This window comes from Lipotes vexillifer, unplaced genomic scaffold (assembly GCF_000442215.2).
Source record: "Lipotes vexillifer unplaced genomic scaffold, Lipotes_vexillifer_v1.1 scaffold666, whole genome shotgun sequence".
Lineage (NCBI taxonomy): Eukaryota > Metazoa > Chordata > Mammalia > Artiodactyla > Lipotidae > Lipotes > Lipotes vexillifer.
In genome coordinates this window covers 4720725-4747127 of record NW_006787408.1, presented here as the reverse complement: position 1 = coordinate 4747127, position 26403 = coordinate 4720725, and the positions used below count along the sequence as shown (strand labels likewise).

The 26403-nt window shown below is 43.9% G+C and overlaps 1 protein-coding gene across 2 annotated transcripts in view; it reads left to right on the top strand.

Moving 5' to 3' along the window:
- The window catches only part of LHCGR (luteinizing hormone/choriogonadotropin receptor), a 63041-nt gene that overhangs the window by 23094 nt on the left and 13544 nt on the right, over window positions 1-26403 (top strand). The window contains exons 4-10 of one of the 2 annotated variants that reach the window (XM_007459988.1): window positions 1156-1230; window positions 3257-3331; window positions 3420-3497; window positions 13805-13873; window positions 19021-19095; window positions 22785-22970; window positions 26264-26344. In XM_007459988.1, coding sequence (XP_007460050.1) covers window positions 1156-1230; window positions 3257-3331; window positions 3420-3497; window positions 13805-13873; window positions 19021-19095; window positions 22785-22970; window positions 26264-26344 — 639 coding nt within the window. The remainder of the gene's footprint in view (window positions 1-1155; window positions 1231-3256; window positions 3332-3419; window positions 3498-13804; window positions 13874-19020; window positions 19096-22784; window positions 22971-26263; window positions 26345-26403) is intronic. The other variant, XM_007459989.1, reaches the window with a different exon arrangement.

The following is a 26403-nucleotide window of genomic DNA, read 5'->3' as shown; positions in this document are numbered from 1 at the left end:
AAAACCGAGTTCACCTCCAAGTGCTGCTGCTTCTCAGCTCTGTGACTAGAGACAAATCATTCAACTTCCTGATTTCATCAACTGGAATAGTCATTGTTAACACTGGTGGAGGCCTTACTGCGATCGCGACACACACATTTACTGCTCAGAAACCACACTATGAGGAAACCAAGCTTTAAGTGATGTATCCAAGGTCATACAATTAGTAAAACCAGCATGTAAGACCAAGCTGACTCCAGAGTCCGTCCACCTAACCAATACACTAGATTTTCTCTACAGAACAAGAGTAATCATCATTTCCTTAGGTGGTTGCTGCGTGGGTTAAAAAAGCCAAATGCATGTACTACCTTTTATTGAATCCAAAGTAGACAGAACCCAGTAAATGTGGCTGCTTCCCAAAGTCACTGGGGAACTAGGGAGACGAGCAATAACGCCACTGTGGTATCATGGCTGTACTTTTATATTTTGCAAAGCCCTGCCTTGTACATTATCTCGACCTATTACGTTACTCACTACCTGCCAGCCTGTGAGGTAGGAAGAGTACTATTATTATTCTAATTTTACAGAAAGGAGCATTAGCTCCGGGAAGTTAGGAGGCTTGGCATCACCACACAACCAATTGTCTATAGAATGGACAAAAAATCCCCCCAATCCAAGCCCCCGGCCTCTGCTCTGGGCTTTTACAAAGACTAAGTGCCCATCTGGATAACTGGTCAGTGTGATGCCAGCACACTACAAAGAAGACCAGTTTGCCTACAAGGACAAGTAGCCAATTTGTTCATTTCTCCTGAGAATGGAATCTCCCATCGCCCCCAGTGTGCTGGCTCCATGGTGGGGCACGACCTAGCTGGCCAGGAGCCCTGGACATTGGTGCTTCCTCAGGGGGTGCAAGGGAGAATGGAACAGACTGCCAGCTATGATGTTTACACCTATCTCAGCAAGAGGTTGAAAGCAGAACTTCCTGGCAATAGCCAACTAGCTCTCACCATTCCGTTTCTATCCCCAGGGTCCCTGGAGCTCCCCTCAAGCACAGGAAAGTCACTTGATTTTGTTGATGCCACTTTCAGCCAGCATCCTCTGGTGACCATGACCTTGTGCGTTCCAAACGAAACACATCTATTAAACTGCTGCCTGTTTTTCCATTTCTCTTTACAGACTGATCCAGAACACTAAAAATCTGGTGTACATTGAGCCTGGAGCATTTACAAATCTCCCCCGGTTAAAATACCTGTGAGGAATTTTCCTTTTTTAAGCAATTGGGGAGGGGAACATGGGCATCTGATGAAAACCTAAACAATTAAAAGGTTGGAGAGAATTTTTAAACCACATATTTAGCATTATCTGCATGTCTGTCTTCAGCCCTCTGATTAAAATTTAATCAGCATTTCTTATCAGCTACCATGCTGGGTGCTTTCAAATACACGTAAGTGGTTCCCAACATTTTCTCCATCCCAAACATCCAAGAAGAACATCACCCCTTTGCAATGATTTTCAAAGTGATGGTGGGCATGGAACAGGGAGGTCAGGACACTTTAAAAAGGGTAAATCAGAATCTCTAAGGTGAGGTGGTGAGAGGTGGAGAGAGCAAAGGTGAAAGTGGAAGAGACAATTCTGATTTGATCCCCATCCCTGGTTGAAAATTACTGATCTCCTTTCTCTCATGTGTTCATTCATTCGTTAAGTGAAAACTTTTAAAGCATCACTTTGAGGTAGGCACTGTGCTATATAAGCGAAATCATTATTTTCTATTGCCCATTAAAACTTATTAAGTCCACTAGTTAGAACTATAAGTTAAGTACCACTGTAGCCCAGCAGATTCATTACCTTGACAACAAAACCAGAATTCCTGAAACTTGATACAAATCTATAAATTAATCACCATGGATCTTCTCATATATTAAGTAATCACTTATTCACACAGAAAAAAAATGAACATTTAACCCTCTAACAGAGATGTCCATTCTCTCTTCTTCCTGATGAATTAAATTTCATAAAATCTCTACAGGATGCAAAGTCCACAACCCCTACCAGCAGAAAAAAAAAAAAAAAAAAAAAAAAGAGGAGGAGGGGCAGACACCTCTCTAGTGTTCCACAACATCCAAGCAGTCCTGCCCTGGGGGATGGGCACAAGTGTAGCTCCTTTGGCAGCTCTAACACTGGATGATGATTCCTAACCCAAGTGTTCTGCTTTTCCAGACCTCCGAGGGGTCTATGGGACACATAAGTATCTGCAGCATCAACTACTTTGGAAAAACATAAGAAAATCCCAGAACCAAACTTGACCACTGCAGCCCCTTGTTGTCGAAGAATCATTGTCTTTATTAAATAGCATTTCACCAAATGCTCCCCAACCCCGGTACACACTGCAGTCCAAGCCCACACTGCCTTCACCAGCCACAGACAGGGCAAGGATTCTGTGTGATCTGGGGTAACAGGTAAGGAAGAGAACCAGAGTGAGCCCAAAGAGAAAGATGGCTTCCTTTCATTGTCACCAGAGTGCCGGGCAGTTCGTTTCAGTTGTCCAGTGTCCATGACTGGTGAATTTAAAACGCGACTGGGGGGAGATCCAGACGCCTGGACTCCTTTCCCATTCTTGTGTAATAAAATATCCTTCAATTTAACCTATCACTGAAGCCTCTCTCCTCCTTGAAGGCTAAATAAAAGGTGGGAGGAAAAGAAGAGGAGTCCTGAGTAGCTCCAATAACTCAAAGAATGTTTAATGATCTCAGTGAGTACAAGGAAGAACTCCCCGAATCGCGAGGTAGCTAAATAAAGGGAGATTGTGAATAATGAGGAAATGGATTTCTCACATGGAGATTAATCCTCCTGAAGCGTTTGAGTTAAAACCTGTTCTAACGTAGTGAGATGCTTTCTGGAACCATCAAGAGCACGGAATAAACTAGTTAGCAAAAGGAAATGGAACGCGATACAATACGAAAATGCAATTGATGCAAGAGTAAAAAGACAGGCTGGAAATATTTACAGACGTAAATGAAAAAGACTTAAAAATTTAGTCCCATCCCCTAGATCTCTAAATAGGAGCCATTAGAGTAACTACTCCCACAGTGTTAGGGGCTTTTAAATTCTGATGACCTTCAGCAGCTAGCAGTGTTACTGATAAAGCCCAACTCCATGTTTTTAAATTTAATGTGAAAACAGTATTACAAAGTGCCTTTCTACCGCTTTTATCTTTATTCCTTAATAACAATCACTTTTACTCACTCTGCCCACATTTCCACCCCGCCCCAAACCACAGGAGCATCTGTAACACAGGCATCCGAAAGCTTCCAGATGTTACGAAGGTCTCCTCCTCTGAGTTTAATTTCATTCTGTAAGTACCAGGCTGATTGCCATGCATAACAGTTTCCTATTTGCATCTGAAATTCGGAAAGTAAATATTTCTCATTTCATTCCTCAAGGGAAATTTGTGATAACTTACACATAACCACCGTACCAGGAAATGCTTTTCAAGGGATGAATAACGAATCCATAACACTGTGAGTAAACTCGCAGATTCACGCTCTGCCATACAGTTCCTGCCATTCCCACTTCTAGCTTGAGGTGGGCTCTATTCTCATCTTTTACCATGTTCCTAACTCTCTGGTGACATTCTTTTTGACCTAAAATGCCAAGGGTGAGAGGAGTTGTGTGGGATGGCAGCTAGGTCACATGTTCACATGACAATCAACCAACCCATTAAGTTGAGAATTAAGCAAATGGGCCCTGAGGATTTACAATGACCAAATTTCCAACTGATGAAATTGTTCACTACATCAGTGGACTGCTTTGAAGCTAAGAAGAGAAAGCCTGGAGGGGAGTCGCCGCCCTGGTTAAAAGAGAGCACAGAAATTTCAAGTTTCAACTGAGAAGAGTTTGAAAGGATATTCTCCAAGTAGGTAGAGTAGTTTGATCAATGGACCCTGCTCTCTCTCTCTCTCTCTCTCTGTCTCTCATTTTTCACCCTCCCCTTAGAACCTGCTCACTTTGCTTCTGAAGGGACACCACCGATGCCCATTCCCTAAATCCTTTAATACCTGAAAATAATGTCTTTTTATCTGGCAGTCACTTATCAGGTTATCAGGCTCACAGGCCTATCCCTTTCACGCTCTTTCCTAAGGCCTTGCCACTAAAAGTATGGTCCATGGACAAACATCTACAGCATCTTCTGAGAGCTTGTTAGAAATGCAGACTCTCAGGCCCATCCCAGACCTACTGACTCAGAATCTGCATTTTCATAAGATTCCAAGTGATTCACATGCACGTTAAAGTTCAAGGGGCATGATACTAAGATAACCCAACTTATTCTCTTCACTGTACACCTGCCTGGCTTCCTTCCCCTGGGATCCCTGCCATCTTTACATGGGCTACCTTCCTTTGCCCCACCATTCAGAGGCAGCATCCTGGGTACCATGTCTCATTTATGTCCAAAGCCCAGTGACAAGTGTTCAACCCTGCTCCCCACATCCACATCCTCTCACTCATTCTGTTTTGGTTACAGCCCATGGCAGGATCTGTGATGAGGCCATAAATGAGCTTAAATGTCCTTAAAGAAAGACAGAGCGTGCCGTGCATTGGGTGACCCTGAGATGAGGAGGTAGTTGTGAAACAAGAGAAGTGACCATCTCAGAGGACTCTCTTCTCTACAGTGGATTCTAGAAATTGGTATCAACAGTACACTGCATTTGAATAGTACTTTTACTTTGTGTAGGTGTAGCTCAACACACGCAAGTGTCATGTTACAAAGCTGTGGCCAATACAGCATTGACTCAGAGTGTTGCAATCAAAAGAATACAGAGCAGCAACCAAAAATAGTTTCAAAATAACTCAAATTCTTAACTTAAAACTCTTGAACACCAGAAACGAGACTAGACCCTAGAAAAACTTCTCTACAGTCTTTCTTCTACTCCATTTCCCTCATGTACTGTAGCTCTTCCAGCTGTTGAGAAAGTGTTTCTGACTCACCATTGTATACGGATCTGGAACTACTCATTCATCATGTCCCCTTTCAGAAACAGGGCATTTACAGAGCAAACATTGAGTGGGGAGGTACCTCACGCTTTAGGATTTGGGGTCTTTCCACGTCTTTATTGAGGACACAAAAGACATATAAGATCCATGGCTTTGAGAAGCTCCTAATCTCAATGGGGGAAAACATGAAAGAAGGAAAGAATAATACAAGCCACTAGACATTCACTGTGAGTGTGTGGTACACAGAAATGAGAAGTATTGGAGAAGTCCTCTTGGGCTGGAGAATCAGAGAGGCTGCAGACTTGAGTTAGACCTTGTAGAATCTGTAACATTTGGATGAGTAAAAGTGATAAAAGCAGCTACTATTTATATAGCACTGACACTGTTTTAAAGTACTTTTTTAAACTCATTTTAGTCCCGCAGCAACCCTATGAGGTGGGAACTATCAGCCCCACTTTTAGATGTGGAAACCAAGGCACTGAGAATTTAAGTAATTTGGCCAAGGTCAAGCTTCAGACTCAGACAGTCTTGGCTCCAGAGTCATGGTCTTACCAATTTTGTGATACCATATACCGAGAAAAGGGGAATGAGTATTCCAAGTGGACATGAGCAAAAGCATGGCTGTGGGAAGGAGGAAAATGGGATGAGGCATACTTATTGGGAGTAAACATCCTGCTTAAGAAACGGAAAATACATTTAGATAAATGGCGGGGGTGGAGGAGACACTGGATTGCAGAGGGTTTTAAATGCAGGGATAAGGGGCTAAAGGCTTAGAAATAACCCTGAAAAAAGTATTAAGAAGAAACCACTCAGTAGAGTAGACTTTAATTCAAAGATCACAAATATCCAATACTCCCTTTGATTTTCACCTAAATCTAAACATAAGCAGGAACCAATAGGTACTCCTCCCAGATACATGCACAGCAATGAAGGTGGAGTGGAATAAGAATGAAAGAGCAGAAGATGTGGAAGAGGACCAATAAGAAAATGAATGTTGAGATAACCCATAGGGGCCTATGAGCTCACAAGATGGGGCCACCCCACCGAAGCCAAGGGACAACTAAAGATTTCTTCTCACACATCACATTTCAGCATTGGTACACAAGAGCTGCACAGTGGTTTTATTAGGGGCCGTTAACTTATTTTCGTTATGATTTTAAGAAGAACAGTGCCTACCAGCAGGGCATAACTGCCCCACCTCTGAAGTTAATGAGGATTGCAGCTCCATCTCTCCCAGAGAGCGTACACTGGGAGCGCGCATTGCCATTGTGCTTCCAACCCCTCCTCACTCTCGGCCCTTCATCTGGAAGGAAGTGATTAGTCATTCGCTTGGCACTTGTTCTCAGCTGAATGGGCCCTTCTGTAAGTGAAGGACCATGTGGAGCACCCTGTTGGAAAAGGGTATTACATTCAAAGAGGAAAGCCTTATTTCCTCAGCTATAAAGTTCAACTCTCTAATTAGAAAATAATGAAAGCAAGCCTTCTCTTTTCATTATTAGTAGTATTTGAGATTTTGGTTTTCATGGAACCTTTCCTGTCCTCCCTCCACCCAGATCTTTACCAACTGTGAGCTCATTTAATGAAAACAAAACACTTCACTTGATGCTCAAGAAGCTCAGTGGGGCTAATGCTAAAGCTACGCATCATGCTTTTACGTCCCTTCATAGCCAATTTGGCGTTTCATTAAATCCCCTCAGTAGGCTACCTTGAAATGTTCCCCCTTGAATGAGCAGGGTTTGGCTGCACCACCTTTCAAAATATTCTAGATGGCTTATCACACCAGTCTCAAAAAGGAGTCAACCTTGATTCACGTCTGAACTCCACACAGAGAAGGAAAGATCACAGCAATTAATTCTCTAAGACCCTTCGGAGAAGGGTGACCTGGCAAAGGATGACAAGACTCCAAGCTACACCTGTGACAAGCCGCAGTGGAGAGACTATTGGGCACTGAACTAGAAAGCCTGGCTTCCAGTCCTGGCTCTGAGTCTAACCAGCCTTAGTCATGTCACACCACGGCAACATGCCTCTGTCTCTGTCTCTCCAGTGGGATTATTAATACCTCCTTGTGCAAATTCAATTACATTGTGTCAACTACACTGTACCACCACTTAAAAGCTCATATTCAGCAAGCCAGTTATTTCAGACCATCATGAAAACATCGTGTGTCATCGTCTCTTTTTAAACATTTTTTATTTTGAAAATTTTAACTGACAAATGGAATCCATTTGTCTTTCCACTGACAAGTGGAAAGAACTGCACGATGAGTAGCCCTGTACACCTTACCTAGTTTCACCTACTATTAACAGCTTACACACCCACTCTATCTCTAGATAGCTAAGTACATACAACACATTTCCTTCTTGCCAAACCATCCAAAAGAAGTCTACAGGCATCATGACACTTCCTACCTAAATTCTTCAGCATGTATCTCCTTAAACAGAAACATTCTACATTACAACACCGTTACACCTAAGAAAATCAGCATGGATTTAATGACATCATCCAGCCTACAGTCTATATTCAAATGAAAATGTCTTTTATAGATTTCTTTAAAGTCAGAATTCAAAGTTTATACATTGCATTTTTACTGTTATGCCCCTTTGTCCTCCCAACCTTACCTCCCACCCCACGCTCCCGAGAACTGGCCCCCTGCCTTCCTCTGTTCTGTATGACACTAATTCCTTTGAGGGCCCAGGCCAGTTGTCTGGACTCATCTGACTGCATTGTCCTGATTAGATTCAGGTCAACATTTCTGCAAGAATACTGCAAAGGGGAGGTTATACGTCTCCCACTGCATCAAACCAGGAGGCCCATTGCGTCATGTTGTGCCACTCCTTGGCCATCTGGTTAAGGTGGTGATTGTCAGACCTCTTCATTGTAAGGGCACATTTTTCCCTTTGTCATAAATAAGTAAACCATTGTGGGATACTCTGAGTTCATGTGACTATGGAGTTGGCCAACAACCTTTCATCCAATGGTTTCAGCATCTGTTCATTATTGTTATTATATAGAGAGCTACAAAATGATAGTTTTAAACTTATCACTCCTCTACGTTTAACAGCCAGCCGTCTTCTGTATAAAAGAGGTTTGCTTCTTTTTCCTTTTCCTCTCTTTCTCTCTTGCTTTCTCTTTTTTTCTAAAATCTTTATTGGAGTATAATTGCTTTACAATGGTGTGTTAGCTTCTGCTTTATAACAAAGTGAGTCAGCTATACATATACATATATCCCCATATCCCCTCCCTCTTGTGTCTCCCTCCCACCCTCCCTATCCCACCCCTCTAGGTGATCGCAAAGCACTGAGCTGATCTCCCTGTGCTATGGCTGCTTCCCACTAGCTATTTAATATTTGATAGTGTATATAAGTCCATGCCACTCTCTCACTTCGTCCCAGCTTACCCTTCCCCCTCCCCGTGTCCTCAAATCCATTCTCTACATCTGTGTCTTTATTCCTGTCCTGCCCCTAGGTACTTCATAACTGTTTTTTTTTAAGCCTCCATATTTTTTTTTAGATTCCATATATATGTGTTAGCATATGGTATTTGTTTTTCTCTTTCTGACTTGCTTCACTCTGTATGACAGACCCTAGGTCCATCCACCTCAATGCAAATAACTCAATTTCGTTTCTTTTTATGGCTGAGTAATATTCCATTGTATATATGTGCCACATCTTCTTTATCCATTCATCTGTCTATGGACACTTAGGTTGCTTCCATGTCTTGGCTATCGTAAACAGTGCTGCAATGAACACTGTGGTACATGACTCTTTTTGAATTATGGTTTTCTCAGGGTATATGCCCAGTAGTGGGATTGCTGGGTTGTATGGTAGTTCTATTTTTAGTTTTTTGAGGAACCTCCATACTGTTCTCCATAGTGTCTTGCTCTCTTTTTAAGCATCACTATGAAACATGGATTTTTCTAAAATTTTACTCAATATATTATACTGCATTGCTGTCATCATTATTTTAGATACCTGTCACCTTTTTATTGTTGCATGTGGTAAGTTGACATGAACTTGACTGTGGTGGAGGGAAACATAAAAAAACTCAGTACTGCTGAAAAGCAAGAGGCATGCTCATATCAGAGAGAGGAATCCCTTGCTATAGAGACTGTGAGCCCCACAGAAATGGGGGAATTCTGATGAACATCCAAAAGTAGGGTCATGGAAGCATATACTGGTGACCAGAGACAGTTATCCATACAACGACTGCCAGGGTATCCACTAAAGAAGTGTCTTCATACATGAGGAATCATTCAGATATAAAAGGACTTCAGCAAGGTACTGCATGAAGAAAGTGGTGATGGATAGGATAGGATCCCTCTTCTTTAGGATGGTGTTTATATAGTCATCTGATAAAAATTTGCTTATAGATATACTACCACAAGGCATATTTTCTAAAATAGTATGCTTTCCCCTTCAGTAACAAATATTCCTAATTCTGCAAGGTCTGACTCAAGTCTCAGCTCCACCATGCAGCCTCTCTGACTTCTCCAACCCAAGAGGACTTCTCCAAGACTTCTCATTTCTGTGTACCACACATGCTCACAAGGAATGTCTACTGGCTTGTATTATTCTTTCATTACTTCATGTTTTCACCCATTGAGATTATGAGCCTCTCAAGGACATGGATCTTATATGTCTTCTGTGTCCTCAGTAAAGACATGGGAAGACCCCAGATCCTAAGGCGTGAGGTACCTCCCCATTCAATGGGGTCACTTTTTGAGACCCCAAGGATCTGTAAACCTAAATTAGGCTTTCTTCTTTGAAATCATCCCAAAACTAGGTGGCTACATGATTAAGTGGGAACTATGGCAGAATGTCTAAGACTGCTAATGTAACCCCAGAAATGCTTTTAAAGCCCCAGGAATATTTGGAGTTTGCTATAAGGCAGTATTCAGAATTAGAGTGTCATCTGTGATTAAGTTCTAAAGCCCGAATCTTATTTTGAATAAAAAGGTGCCATTTTCTCTCTTTGAGTCAAAATTTCTGACATTTGAATAGAGAATGTAGACAATGCTTTAAAGTAAGGTGCAGCTATTATAATAGAGGAGAGAGAAAAATTCATTTCTATGCCTGTGACAGCATCCTCAAAGCAAAGGAAGCCCTCCTCATTTAATTCTGACACCACGATGTTTTAGAAAAAAGCTATGTGAAGTGACTCTCCAGATGTTTTAAAGGGCATGTAAAGCATTGTGCAGCCCTGACAGCATGAGGTTTCCCACTCACATCTGTAATTTCTCCAAAGTAAGGAAGCTACTCCTTTAATCAAAACAAGGCAGCACATTCTATTTTCTGCAAATGTTAAGAACAGAGCCAAAGAGCAGTAGCTGAAAAGGAAATGGTGAGCCATTTTCTTTGGAAAGTTGAAAGAAGCAGAACCCAGGCTATAAAAACAAATTTTTTTAAGACATAAAAAATGTCCAAATACAAAAATGTCAATGGTGCCAGCATAGACCAAAGGTGGTTGAGGGCCCCCGGAGAATGAGTACATTCGGGGCAGCCCAGGCCACTGAACTGACCTGCTCTACCCAGGAGAAGAAAGGCCCCTACCTCAATAGAGGAGAATGACAGTTCAATTAAACAGGTCACTGCATTTCATGACATGCTGTCCAGAGCATGGAAAGGGAGATCTTTCTCTCTGTTCTGGCCAGACAGCTGGAAGCCACTGTTAAGAAGAAGAATCATAGGAGCAACACATTAAGCATTTACTTTGTTCCAGAACCTATTTCTAAGTACTCAGTGTGTGTTTACTGTTTTAATCCTTACAACAGCCTTTTGAGGTCAAGACTATTATTATCATCTCTGTTTCCAGATTACCAAATTGAGACACAGATAGGTTAAGTAAACTGCCCAAAGTAACTCAGTTCATAGGTAGTAGAGCTGGGATCCAAGCCCAGGCAGTTGGGTTCAGGCCTTGCAGACTTAAGTGTGAGGCTGCACTTAGAGCAATGGCATTGTAAGCCCCACCAAAAAAGCCAAGTATAAAATCCTAATATGCATCAAAAGTAGGATCAGGGTATCACATACCAGTGATGAGGAACCGGCATCCACACAAGTGCTGGCAGCTTTGCTTTGCTAAAAGCACGGTAGGGGCTACTTTTTCTACACATGTAGTTCCACCACTAAGAAGGTAGAGAAAGCAGTAAGGGGACCAGAGTCTGGACTCAATTCTGTCCAGCAGACCATCTGATTTGCACTATGGAAATAATGAGAGCTGCACCATCCTATGATATACCCTAGGGCAAGGTCCCAAAGTGGCATGCCCAAAGCTCACTGGGAGAGCTTGTTATAAAAGTGCATTTTCCTGGATACCACGGCCAGGTTCTGATTCCGTAGTGTGCAGTGCACCTGGTCAGTAGGTCTGCATCTGCATGTGTGGCCAGCAGCTCCAGATGATTCCTATTCAGTGGATGGAGGAGAATGATTTGACAAACACTGGCCTAGACTCTAAGAAGTCCAGTTTCAAAGGAGTCCAGAGAGAAGACAGGTATGATTTCTTCATCTAAAAGAGATTACTGTAAAGGACTTCAATCCCCAAAATGACAAGAGACTGCCAAAGAACAATACTCTAAGTGTAAAATAAAAAGAGAATTCTAGTGGGATTGTGTGAAAGTTGTGTGTAATTCCACAAGACAACAGAGATAAACCAAATACCAATCCCCTCGGATTCTACAATATAAATGGGGACAGAAAACTATTGAAAAATGGCATCCAATAATCCATTACAGAATATAGTTAAGAGCTCATGTGTGAAGCTGTAAACTCAGAAGAATTCCAGAAGGAAGCCCATGAGAGCAGGGGAAGCCAGACAAGGCTCTTCCTCCCGTGGAAGGGCAAGGCCACCGCTCCACCCTGCCTGTTGACTGAACTCGTGTTAGGTAGCAAGCATTATGAGAGATCTGGGGGTTTAACAAAACGAATTAAATATGCTGCCCTGCTCTCTTTGAACTCAAGTATTTTTTAGTCTCTATATTTTCTGAATTTCAGTGTTCAAGTATCAAGCTTCAACACTGAGTCCCAACTATACTTATTTATATGCTGGTTTGTCTCAGGTGTGTTGATGGAAAGAGACGCCCCCCCAAACACACACACACACACAAACACATACTATATACATACATATTACACACATTCACACTACACACATACACATACAATGAAATTAAATCATCCCACGCTTGTTTTATTTAACAAAGGCTAGAGAAACCCTGTGGACAGCAGCCACCTGGAGGAGTAGGTGGAGACTGTGTCTAAACTGTTTCTCATGTCACCCCCAACCTGTCCCTGACATGGGCGTGCAGCTGCCAGCAACCCTGTAAAGGGAAGCTAGCACCTGGCCAGATGCGGCTGCTTAATTTTATATCATACCACAGCCCTTTCTCACTTGAGTCTCATACCATTGTTCGTAAAGAACTTACACAAATATTTCTATTTGAGACTGTGGCTTTCAAACTTGCTTGGCCATGATTTACAGTGAGAAATTCATCTTATATATAACCATTTGTTCATCCAATTCATTTAACATATACGTACTGTAATCCTCCCAGGCGCCAGGCACTGTTCTACATGCAGGGGATTCTGCAATGAACAGAACAGTTTGAATCCTTGCTCTCATAAAGGTTACATTCTGCCGGGGAGGCAGACAGTAATATAATCATGGGTCAGATGCTAATAAAGCAAATCAGAGAAGGGAGACAGAGAATGCTGGAATGCTGGGGGGGGGGCAGTTTAAATACGGTGGCCAGGAAAGCCCACACCGAGAACATGACATCAAACATAGCTCTACAGGAGGAGGAAGAGGGGCCGTGTGGCTGTCTCAGGGAATAAGAGTCAAATCACCCAGCAAAACTGATGCGCTGGAAGTAGCCCCAGTCACAGTGTGTTCTGGTCTCATTTCCACCTATTGTGAACTTTAGACAAGTCACTTTCTTCTCTGAGCCTCCTTCCTTCTCTGTCAAATGAAGGGTTGCCGCTTGCTCCTCTCCAAGCTCTTTTCTGCCTCTAACCTTTCCCAGCATCTGTGTTCTAAGGAGTCTCCTATGTCTTGTTCTGGGCAGACTTATACGTACATATGTATACATATACTTACATGTACGTAACATTCAAAAATGGTGGAACAAAACTTCAGAAAGAGTACTACCCCGATTACATGCAACATACTCTAACGTTTTCCATTTTGTTCCATTCTGTTCTATTTCATTCTTTTTAAGGCTGATTGTACCCAACTAAATTGATTTCGCTATCCACTAATGGGTCTTAAAGAACTGCTTACAGACATTGAAATCTTGGTTGTGGAACAAAATGTGGCATCAGCAAAACCACAGACTCATCCAAGAAAAAGAAACACTCACTCAGTACTGGAGCCTTCTTCTGCCCTCAGCTTTCGGCGACCCAGAAAGCCCATATGCCCAGATAGGCCTGTAGAACCAGACACAAGACTTGAGTGTTAGCCAGCTCTAGCCTCACATTCCAGTTCTGCCACTGTTTTCTCTGACCGTAAGCAAGCTACACAACAACATGAAGGCTTAGGTTTCTGACCAGAGCGATGGAAGTGCCGATGAGGATTAAATCATAAATATGTAGAATCATTGATCAATATCTGGCACTTAATAAACACTTAACAAACTAGTGGTGGTGCTGGTGGTAGAGGTGGAAGCCAACTAGAGCAAGAAAACAGTCTCATCTCAGCAGGCCCCGAGGATCTAAGATGTTAGAGAAACAGAGCTAGATATTGTAAATGCCAGTAATTATCTTAGTAATAAATGTCACAGAAGGAAGAATGTGTGATTCCAAACTGTGTTTCTTTCGCTCCTAAAACCTCTCTCCTCCCTCCTTAGAAAACTATATGGAAATGGATTTGAAGAAATACAAAGTCATGCATTCAACGGGACAACGCTGATTTCCCTGTAAGTATGTGCTTATTTCCCCAGCTCATGAATAAAAATGAAATATTACTCTGGCTACCAGATCACATTCAATCTTCAGCAACTAACTCAGGACAAAAATAAACTTTCAAGTGGCTGGTCCTCAGTGTGGCATGCATGTTACTAGGCAACTGGCTGGCTGGAAACCGCAGAGCACCCTGATATCGAAGATAGATGCAGCCTGCATACATTGAAGTTGACAGTTTGCTGAAATATTCAACACCCTACTTTAGGCTCCCCCACCTCACAGCCTCCCTCTCTAGTCCCCTCGCTCGGGTCGATGGTGTGTTAGAGGCAGCGTGATTTCAGTGAAGAAATTCTTCCTCCCGGCCCCACTGCAGAGAAATCGGATAATGCCGTTTACCAGCCGACTTAGCCACAACAGGCCCACACAGAACCCCATCTCCTTACTGCTGCGGGCTGGTGCCAGGGCGGGTGGGGAACGCAGTGGGGGAGTAAGGAGCTCACGTTCCACAAGGTGAGGGAGCCCTGCGTTTTCACCACATCCTACCCCAGTCCCCAGTGTTAATAACCTTCAACTTTAGAGGAGCATCCCTACTGCTCCCTTCACTGTTCTCAACCTGTCTTTCTTTCTACGGCTCCTTTCCTAAAAAAAAGGGGCTCATTCACAAAGCTCGAAGGGCCAGGGTGGAGGCTGCTGGAACCATGACAGGTACCAGATAAGGTAACAATCACCATACACTTGTGTACAGTAAAACCTAATAGCACATGAAAGGCTCAACTAAAGCCAAAGTTAAGGAAAACAAACAAATGAAAAGGCTTTTAATAATAAATGAGCCATATGTATAGACCATGGTCTACAGCAGTGCTTCTCAAATAACACACATAAGAATCACATGGAGACTGCTAAAACACAGGTTCCTGAGCCCCACCCCCAGACATTTTAATTCAGTGGGTCTAGGGTAGGGCCCAAGAATTTGAAATTTTAACAAACTCCCAGGAGATGATGATGCTGCCGGTCTGAAGTTAAGTAGCGTAAGTCTATACAATATACTATTTATTTTAACTACAAATATTAACCAAAGACCCTATTATATGGATACCATGTTATATAGCTTGGTGGAGAAGAGAATGGATCTAACAGTCACTAACTGGGACTCAAACTCCAATCCCATTATTTATCACCTTGACCTTGAGCAAGTTACTCAACCAATCTAAACCATAGTGTCTTCATCCATGAAATGGAGGTGCTGACAAGCTTGTTTTGAGGATACCGCCACCAAAATGAAAAGGTCCGTTTTGCATCCTCAGTACTTAGCACGGTGCCTGGCATAGAGTACGTGCTCATTTATTATTTGCTACATTATATAGTTAATTATGAATGAATGATAATTAAATAAGATTGTATTTTTATGCAGTTAGCACAGGTCTGGCGCATACTAAGTGCTCAAGGAATGGTAGCTTTTTCAACAGTTGTCCTTCCTACCATGGAGTGGATTTGCCCTCATTTTCTTGTTGACCTGAATTCAACGCAGGGTTCGCTCTGGCCAGTCGAATCTGTTTCTGCCAAACAGATTTCTGGCTTATCCTGTTGTTTCTGTTTCTGGCTTAACCTCTCCTGGCACAGTACTCTCAGCTGCCTCATTCTGTTATTCACTCAACAAGTGTTTGCCAAGCATCAGCTGTGTTGGAAGGAACCTGCGATATTTTGAGGGGAAATGAAGAGAAGAAGCCCTGGTGTCTTCCCTGCAGGAGTTTACAGCCTAGGAAGAAACATCTCCAAATGGTATATAAACTGTACACTAAGTAGTTACTAACACAGAAGGCAAGATATGGTGCCTGGCCTGAGAGAGGTAAAGTCCTCTGAGATTTCAAAGGCAGAAGAGAAGGAAACTAGAGAAAGCCTCATGAGAGATGTAGATTTTGAGCTGAGCCTAACTCGGACAGGCAAAGATGGAAGGAAAATGCACTCCGGTCAGAGGACAAGAAGAACAGCCCAGAGGAGGATGCATGGGATGTGCTCAAAGACCAGAAAACAGTACCTTTTAGAAAGTCCTAGATGTGGGTTAGAGACAAAGCAGGAAGGGCCTCAGATGCCAGGGTAAACAATTTGGACTCTCTTCTGTAGAGAATAAGCCATTGAAAGTGCTGGGATAGGAAGTGTGAGAGGGGTGCTTAAAGAAGGTTGGCTCATGGGTTAGCAGGGAGGACAGAGGGCTGGAAGGGGCAGGCCAGGGCTAGGGACACAGAAGTCAGAATTACCTGAGGAGAGGGGATGGGTGAAGTTCTTTGTGGCCGAGGTCACCTGCACAAGGAGGAAAAATAAGAGGACTGAATATAAAATTGGGGGGAAACAAGAGATAAGGAAAAGAAGCCAGAGCACAAGCAGAGGTGAGAGGCTAATCAGCAGAGTACATCTTTGGGAGGTCAGGGAAAGCAGAGCGTAAGGTGGGAGGTCCTTGGTCAGCAGTGTCTCAACCGCTTTAGAGACGCCAGAATGGGTGTGGACTTATAAGTCCCAAAGTCCCATTAGTATGTATTCCCCATACCTCACTGTCGCCAGAAAGAGGAAGCCGAGAACACAAATCAGTTTGCCAAGAACACAAGTCAATTCCATTCATTTATTCATTCAACACACACTTATTAAGCATCACCAATATACTAGGCACTACGTTAAGTGCTGTGTCTACAATGGTACAGTGGAAACAGTCCCTGCCCTAATGAGGTTTCTGTACTAGCAGAAGAGACAGGAAAAAGGCAAGTAGATAAATGAAATTACTGCAGGTAGTGATACATACTGTGAAGGAAATAACCTATCCCTGAGATCCGAGCGAGTACCAGGGGCAGACTGACTCTAGGTTAGGTGCTCAGGGACAGCCTCACCAAGGGTATGATATTTAGGCTGAGCCTCAAGGATGACAAGGAGTCCGCACTGGCAATCATCAGACAAAGCGCATTACAGAAAGAGGGAGCAGCATGTGCAAAGGTCCTGAGGTGGGCAAGAAAGGAAGTTGATAAACTCCAAGAATTGAGAGGAGGCCAATGCGACTTAAGGGTCATCGGCAAAGGGAACACTGGATGAGATTAAGCTGGAGATGCAGCAGGAGCAAGTCATCAGGACTGAGGAGCCGTGAGAAGGAGTCTGAATTCTCCTCCAAGAGCGAGCAGACCCATCGAAGGGTTGAGCAGGGCAGAGGGAGTAGTTTTCAAAACCGTCAAGCAAAAGTTTCAAACTATGGGCGTGTCCAGCCCCATTTCTGACACCTTCCTCATGTAAAGGCCTGTCCAAAGTTGTTCAGAACAATGACACCATAGCCCTACAAAGTTCTCAAATACGTTACTTACTAAGACAGGGTGGAGAGGAGCAGCTTCAGAAGGTTACCCCCCAGACACCTCCAGGGGTCCGAGAGCCCAGCCCTACCATTCCCGGAGCACCCGCATCAGGGAAGCCTTGGCTGGAGTTTGGGAGTTCTCCCACTGCACTTCAAAAGGTCATCCTTCCTATCCTTCTCACACCTAGAAGGCCTTGCCACTTGGGAGAGTTCCCAAAAGCAACCCCCAGGAAACTGTGGTAGATAACTTTTGGATTTATTTTTGACCAAGTTACATAATACAGAGTTAGCATTATACAAAAAGATCTGAGTTTTAATAAAACATGAGAAATGCTGTCCTGAAATTTGAACAATTAATTTGACCTGGCTGACATGAGGATTATTTGCTCACAGAGGCCAGTTTCAATGATTTATGACCATAACTGAACATAATTAAAACAAATCAAATCAGGAAGAAGAGCCATGGAGGTTTGGGGAGGAATTTTTCTCTTGGTTTAGATTTTAAACAGCAATTGACTCTGACAACATCATCTCCTTGAAAGTGGAAATACACCCAGGGGGTGGGACGATGTGAGACTGACGGGTGCATTGTGATGAAAGGGCCGAGGCTTTCCGAGGAAAACGCTTAGTAGAAGCATGTGGAAGACAGCCACCGAGGGAGTGAGATGCAGGGGCTTTTACAATTTTTAAATGGCAGGGGTGATGTGGAGACTTGCAGAAAGACGATGAAGATATAAAGCTATGAGATGAACCAGGTAATTACTGAGGATCCTGCAAGGGACGGGGCAGTGGGTGTTGGTGTATTTGTTTTGCCACCGTAACAGTGGTGCAGAAGAATCATGTCCTATGCTCAAAATCATCACGCCAGCAATGGATGTACCCTGTGCCCACTGTCCAGCGTTTTCCAGAATGCTCTTTGAGACGCTACGCTTCTCTTGTAGGAAGAAAGCAATCAAAAGTAAGCTGACAAGTCTGAGCCCAGGGACTCCCCTCCCAGCTTCCTTGTCCACCCAGAGAGGGGCCTGTCCTTGGAGACACCAGCGTCAGGGCCCAGACGGGAGCTGCTCAGCGGGGCTAGGCTCAGCTGGTCCTGAGCAGTTCACCCTGAGCTGTCTTGAGCTTAGGGAACAGAAGCCCTCAGGTCGTTACTCCCATTGCAGCTTTTGGCTTCCTGAAGAGCAGTGGCCTTCAACCCTTTTGTTTCTACAATACACACACCTGGCAACGATCAGGCACAGGGCACAGACCCCTGGGGCACCCAGGGTGGGGGGAATTTTCTATACAGGCTGTCCTTCCTCCCCTTTCTAACCCACTGAGAAATGCAGAGCTGAAAGAAAAAGAGTCCAATTAACATGATGAAAGGGGTGAGCTTTGAATGGACCCTACTTTTCTTTTAAGTAAAGAATTTGCAAACTTTAGTATATTACTATGAACAAACATTGAGCCCTCCAAGGTCATGACGGCCTGATGCAGAGTGGGCTGCACTTCCACCCTTCAGCCTTGAACACTGGAGCAGCATTTTCTTCCCTGCCCAGCTGCCTGGTAGTAAATGTGCACAACTCCAGGACAGAAGTAGGGAGTACTTTAAGTTGTAGGACAAAGGGTTCCACTGAGTGAGGGGAAAATCGCAGAGGAAAGGCGGAGCCAAGCACACCAGAGATTTCACAGTTTCTCCCAGGACAAGAACGTCTTTTTCTCATTTTACCTACAGCCCCGCCTTGTCCCCTCGACCCCTGAGCACCATGCCCACAGGCTGCTCTCACCGTGCACGCGCACAGCTATGACTGTTTACACATGAGCTGCAAACTCCACTGAGGACACTGTCCTTCCCCACAGGGAGCTAAAGGAAAACGCGCACCTGGAGAAGATACACAATGGCGCCTTCCGGGGGGCCACCGGGCCTAGCATCTTGTGAGTACAGTACTGCTGTCCCCCCTCCCCACCCGCTGCAGCCCAGCAGGCCCGCTCAGGGTGCCCAGCCACACGGTTCCCAGCCTGCTTTGTGGGGAACCAGTCTCTGCAGGTGCAAGGGTTACCGTAACAAAGCACCACCAACTGGGGGGTTGAAACAATAGGGATGTCTTGTCTTGCAGCTCTAGAGGCCAGAAGTCTGAAATGAGGGTTATCGGCAAGGCTGGCTCCTCCTGAGGGCTGCGAGGGCCTCTCTCCTTGCTCCTGTAGTTCCTCCTGGTGGTGGCAGCATAAGTCCAGTCTTCACAGGGTGCTCTGTGTGTCTGTCTGTCTGTCTGTCTCCAAATTTCCCCCTTTTTGTAAGGATACCAGTCATACTGGATTAGGGTCCATCCTAATGATCTCATTTTAACTTGATCACCTCTGTAAAGACCCTATTTCCAATTCAGGTCACATTCTGCAGTGCTGGGGGTTAGGACTTCAACATATGAATTTGGTGGAGACATGGTTCAACCAACATCAAATACCGAGGGCCTCCTAATGTGCTGGCAGGGGGGCGTGGTGTCCCCTGGCATGCCCTCGTGGGAATTAAGGCTGTGTGAGCTGCTATGCGTCAGGCTCTCTCAGGATGCAAGAAGCAGAGGCAAGTGCCCTCAGTTAAGGGGAGCCTAAGGACACAGGGGAAAATTAAGAGGAGCAGGAAATTGAACCATTAGTCTCCTGACAAGGCCTTAGGAAGCCGGAAACATCCCGTAGGAAACAACTGCAGCTGCGGTCAGGCTTCAGGGAGCGATGCAACAGGGCTCCAGAAACTCTGCAGCAATAACGGCAGTGGCCTCGTCACCTTCGCCACAGAGATGCCGGCCCATTAGTCCCTACCCCGGCCCGCTATCACTCATGCCTTCAACAAGTGTGGGTTGAACACGTCCTGTTTACCAGGCACCAAGCTGCAGGGACAGCAGCGAGCCCTGGGCCCTGCTCATAAAGAGATTAGAGCCATGGAGGGGAAAGAACAATAAACAGGCAAAGTGATAAACAGGCACGTGACTTTAAAATGAGAACAGTACTAGAAAGATAGTGAGCAGTGTAACCCAGTTCATTTGTTGGTTTATTCATTCATTCATTGATTTATCCAGTAACTGTAAGTCCATACTATGTGCCAGGCACTGGATTAGACATCAGGGAAACAGCAGAGAATAAGAAAAGACAAATGTCTCTGCCTTCATAGAGTGGGGAAGACAGACAAGGATCAAATGAGTAAAGAAAATATGTAGTATTCCAGATGGCTGTGGAGGAGAAAAATTCAGGTGGCTGAGCAAAAGGAGTGCTAGGGAGGGAGCTAGCATTTTCAGGAGGATGGTCAGGTAAGACTGTCCCGAACAAGTGTTATTTAAGCAAATACCTGAAAGAAGTGAGGGAGCAAGCTGTGTGGGTATCGGTAGGAAGAGCATTCCAGGTGCAGGGAACTAAGCAGGAGGCCAGTGTGGCAGAGTGAGCCAGGAGGAGGGGCCTAGAACAGAAGGACCGAGAGGTGGCGAAAGCCAGGTTATGAGGCTTGTGGCTGTTATAAGGACTTTGCCTGTTCTCTGAGTGAGGTGAGGGGGCTTTAGGGTTTTGATCAGGTGGAGGAACGAACTGACCCAGGTATTCTTTATACCCTGGCTCCTGCCAGTATCCAGTCATGATTCTGTCTACTTTCTATAGCCCACCATTATCAACCCCGGACTCTATTTCTTAGCCCCCGCCACTCTCACCTCCCGAGCATCTACTCCCTACCTCCTATCAACTCCCGACTCTGTCTACCGCCTACTTCTGCCACTGTCAACTCCTGACTTCGTCTAGCTCCTAGCTCTTGCCACTATCAACTCCTGTCACTACGCATTCTGACTCTGTCTACTTATTTCCTGCAGCCGTCAACCCCTGATTCTCTCTACATCCTAATTCCCACCAGTAAAACTCCTGACCTCCACTTCCTAACTTCTGCCATCATCAATCCTAACTCTTCTCTCTTCTCCACGCGACGTCATGATTTCTACTTACTCGTGGCTTCCACCTCCTCGTGCTTCCTGCCCACTGTTTTTTCTGCTGTCTCTCAGCTTCTGCCATCCTACGCTAGGGGTCCCTGTCTGTTATGTCTCATATTCAAAGTACACCAGACTCAGAATCTTACACATTGCTTGAATACTCTCCAGTCGAGCGCACCCTATAGGCAGAGTTCTTACAGCAAACTGGTCGCCTACTTGGGCACTGAATAGCTAAGGAGAGTTGCCTTTGGTCAGGCACAAGAATGAGTGAGTATGATCATAAGACACCCTGCATGACAGATTTTGCTTGAAAACCTGCTTGGTCTGCCTGCTTAGAAATGACTGTGAGCCCGGTAGGCATCTACACTGACTTTTCCAGAACAGTGGGACCAGTCCTAGGTCTCTTACTCTCCAAATAACTATTCTCATTATACCCTTAGGGTTTAAGTGATATCTAGAAGTGGTCCTTCCTTCCACACCCCCAAAATATTTCCCCCGTGAGTCTCTCACTGAAACTGAAAATCAATCATCAGAGATTCACTCCTTTGTAATGAGACCTTGCCATTTCTAGAATCTTAATTTAAAATATTTTACCCCTACCCCCCCCAAAAAAAATCACCAGGCCTGCAAAGAATCATGTGGTCAATCCCTAATACATCTAAGATAATAACTCTGTAAAGCAGAATGAGAACACTGGTTACCTAAATCAATAAGGACACAAAAGCAATGAGTCTGCAGCCCCCGAGGCAAATTCTGCCACTTTGATTATTCCACCAAGGGCCTACACCAGTCATCATGCCACGTTGTCAAGTTCATCTGTCCATCAATCCCCTACTGAGCCCCTCCCATGAGATGGGCACTAAGTATTGGGTCAGTTTGCTGCAGGGGGCTATGCTCCTGGAAAACTTTCATGGCAGCAGCCACTTAGAAGACAGGCAGAATTTTTAAATCCCCACTGACTCTTCCTCCTCCCATTTCATTTGTTTGGAGTTTTCTTGGGCATTGCCTCAAGTCTAGAGAAGCTGAGGCATTCAGGACCTTGTGTGAAAAACCTGAGCTTTCCACACAGTTTTGCTTGCGTGGCCGAGCGTTTGCTTGCTTCGGACTGATGAATCCAGCTTGCCTTTAGAGAAGTTAGAGGGTGGCTAATGCCACACAGTGGCTCTGAATAGCGTAATTAGCCTGTGCTTCACGAAAACCTACCCTGCAGAGCTCGATCAATCAAAGACCGAGGCATCTGAAGCCCTAAATATTTCCCCCTGGAGTTGAGCACAAAAGCTGACGTCACTGCACGTGCCTGCTCTCTCTTAAAGCAAGTAGTTATTTCACTTCCGCTGAGTGGAGAGAGGTAGAGGGAGGGAGAGAGAGGGAGAAAGGAAGCAGCAGAGGGGAGAGAGAGAATGCTAATGAATGTATGACAGGTACGAGGAGTTATACTCAGCCTTGAAAAGAATAAGGGGGTACATATCAGAAAAAAGACCACGTAGCTTTTTTGAATTCAGATCTTAATGAGACTAACTGAAATGGAGAATTAGGGAAAAAGCAAGATGGAGAAAAGATTCCTCAGAACCTAGAAGGATACTATTGTTGAGAGGAAGTTTCATTCTATGAATCATACATGTTAAGTAAATAAATAAATAAATCTTTCTCCCTTTTACTTTTCAGGGATATTTCTTCCACTAAACTGCAGGCCCTGCCTAGCTACGGGCTGGAGTCCATTCAGACACTAATTGCCACATCATCCTATTCGCTGACAAAACTGCCATCAAGAGAAAAATTTACCAATCTCCTGGATGCCACATTGACTTACCCCAGCCACTGCTGTGCTTTTAGAAACTTGCCAACAAAAGAGTGAGTAAAAAACAAAAGGTAAAGCCTGCCAAGCTGTGGCAGAAACTCAGATTTGAAAATAGTCCACTGGTCGATGGCTCCCTGCCCCTTCACTCCCTGCCTTCTAGACCAGCTCCATAGTCATGGGGTCACTTTCAGATAGACCAGAATAAAATGAACTGTCCTATTTCCTCCTGAAAACTGACTCCAAATAGTCGATTCACCCTGCAGCTAGAAGACCTTCGTAGCTTATTCTTAGCTAATTCAAAACTCTAGCCTTAAATCAGACTATAACTGCAGTTGCAAAATGGAGTACAAAACTGGTATCTCAAAGATCAACCAGCCCTAATCCTTACCAGAGAGCATCATTTCTAAAGAAGTGGAGGAAGTAGGCTCAGTAGGGTGAATTTTACCTAATGTCTTAATCCTTCGTTAAAAAAAAAGAAAAGAAAACACTATAGAAGGTTTCCAGCGTTTGGGTTTTTTTTTTTTTCCCAAGCTATTTCTCTCCCAACAGAAGACTATCTTCTATTACAGAACAGATTCCTAGCCCCCTAAGGATTAGCTTAGTGTGGGGACAGAAGAGGCACAAGCTCCTGGCTGGTTTGCCATCAGTGGGGGACATCTTACTGATTCAACTAATTCACTTCAATCCAGAATGGAATGGCAGGGTGTGAAGGATTTCATTCTTTCCTTAAAGCACTGTTCTCCGGACTTTTTTTCTTTCTCACTGAAATGCATACTAAGAAATACTTTTTTTACATTGCAACCCAGTAAACACGACAGACACATGTAACTGAAATAAAACAAAGCACTACTTAACTGTTTTACATGTGATACACTGATATTCTCTTGTCTATTTTAATTCATGTTTTTTGCTTTTAATGCTAGTCTTGATTTACTTATTGTTTTCATGACCCACTAATGAATGGGTCACAACTCACAGTTGGAAAAACGTCACCCTAAAAGGATACCATACAGCCTAAGCAGATATTCTCAATCAATTAATTAGATGAGGCACTAAGAGAGTGACACTAGAATGCCACTGTCTTAGAATCAACCTATTTATAATTAATCAACCAGCACGTGTTATCATCATACACCTACTTTGTGCCTTGCATAGGTAGGTGCAGTTCTACCTGAAGCTTTTGAGGTAACCAAGAAGACAGACCACTCACTGTACTCAGAGAGCTATGCACTATTAACTGAGCTTCAAAGAATATTAACTGAGCACTCGCTGTGTTCCAAACGCTATGCAAAAGTCTGAAGATACAAAGATGAGTAAGAGCTCATCCCAACCATCAGAGTCACAGGCAGCTGTTTGGGGACAACACGCATGAGAGCCAATATTTAGGTCCAATAAAGCAAATGTTATGATAGAGCTGAGAACAGAACAGAGTACTCTGGGAGAACAGAGGGAGAATTTCTAAATGGCAGCAGGGTTTACGGAAGGCTTCCTGAGGAAGTGACTTCTGCTGAGCCCTGAAGAACAGATGGGAGTTAGCTAGACACGTGTGGGGAAAAGCATACCAAGAAGATGGAATAGCTTGTGTGAAGGCACAAAGGCAAGAGACAGTGGGATGAAAGTCATTCAGAAAAACTAAAACAAGAAGGCTTATGGTTACATGGAGGAGGATGAGTGAGGAGAGGAGACCAGGGGGAAGCGGGCTATGATGGGCTCTGAGTACCAGGCCAAGCTGTTTAGAGGATGGGGAACCACTGAAGAATTCAAAACGGAATTACTCAGATTTGCTTTTGTAAAGTATCACTCTGGCAGCAAGGTGGAGGATGGGCTGGAAGTGAGCAAAGCTGGTGAGAGAACAACTAAAACAGAGGATACAGATGCCGGTTTATGATAAAGCTGATTCTGGACACCTCCACTTTTGTGGCAAAGAGGTCACATCACTTCTGAAATTACTGACATGTTAAAACTTTAGTTCAGGGGTTTTTTATTTCAGTAGATGAAAGAGACTACAACCTCCGGGTTAAAAAAAAACAGCATTATGCAATTGTGGGCCAGTATCAAAGTGAGATGGGAATGCAGTCACACAGAGGTTGTCTTGATTGGAATTACAAGCTTCAACTGAATCCCTCTCTATCTCTAAAGCTAGAAACCTTGGATGTCAGTGAGGATGGAGAGCCTGAAGCTGGGTCAGTGGACTGTTTGTGCAAACTCTGGGTCACCCCTCTGCCCTGCAGCTGCTGTATGGATAACGCACACAGCTGCCTAGGCAGATGGCCCCCAAACTCTCCTTGGTATCTATGATTAAAATTTCAAAAAAGATACAGTAGACAGAATCCAGTGCTATTATCTGAAGGCCAAGAACAACCACATTTCCTGTTAACTGTAGATTGGTTCACACAGAGTGTCTCTAAGTATCAGATACAGAGCCAGCATCAAACACACACACAGTCTCTCTCTCTCTCTCACTCCCTCTCTCTAACTCTCATGCAAAACAACAAGCTGATTAATTTTTCAAAGTGAGTCCAGAAGCTCAGATAGTTCTTATATATTCTCCACCTTCCTGCTTTTACACAAAGTCATTCCTACAAGGAACTGTCTTGTTAATCCTGGAGAAGAATAATACATAGAAATATGCATTCTGGATTGCCTCATTTCTCCTTCCTCCTCAGGAAAGGTTGAGGTTCGCACAGCCTGCTCTCCTTTCCGCTATTTCTTCACCCAGTTTTCCTTTGTGCCTCCCTTTGGTTTCATCTTAGGAATAATGTAAGTACAGCCTTCTTTTAATTTCTTGACATTTGCCCCTTTCCATAGGCTAAATTTCTTAGAGGGAAACATGAATGAATAGGGAGCAACCACATTATATTTCTGCACATAATCCAAAAAAGCAGAAAATTCACATCATAATGTCAGGTCCAGAATCTTCAAATCTTTACAAAAGAGATTCCCAGTTATAATTCAAAGCCATGAATTCTGAATGGTTATTTGTTCATCGAGGCCGGTGTGGTGAGGGGAGCAGTGAGGAGCAAACCTTAATACACCACGAAGATAGCTTTAAACGAGCATTGAAAAATCCATGATTCAATGTGATACATTTAAGATTTTTTCATCTCTAGAGCCCACACAAAAGACTTAGCATTCAGAAGCATTTTATCTAAGCTGGAAGCACGCTAAAGATAATTCAGAAGACTTTACTCTCTCCCAGGAAGCGTTTCAGATAGGACAATGGTGCAGAACACGAGGCTGATGTAATAGGTAGAGAATTTGGATGAACAAAGCATAAATAGACATGATCAGGTTTAGTTTAAAAACCAAAAGCTCAACTGTGGTTGTTTGTTTTTACCTCTTTCAGGCAGAATTTTTCATTTTCCATTTTTAAAAACTTTTCCAAACAATGTGAAAGCACAACAAGGAGACCAAATAATGAAACACTGTAAGTATTTGCATGCAAAGAAACTCGGGAAGCCATGTCTCATTCTGCGTGCATCTTAT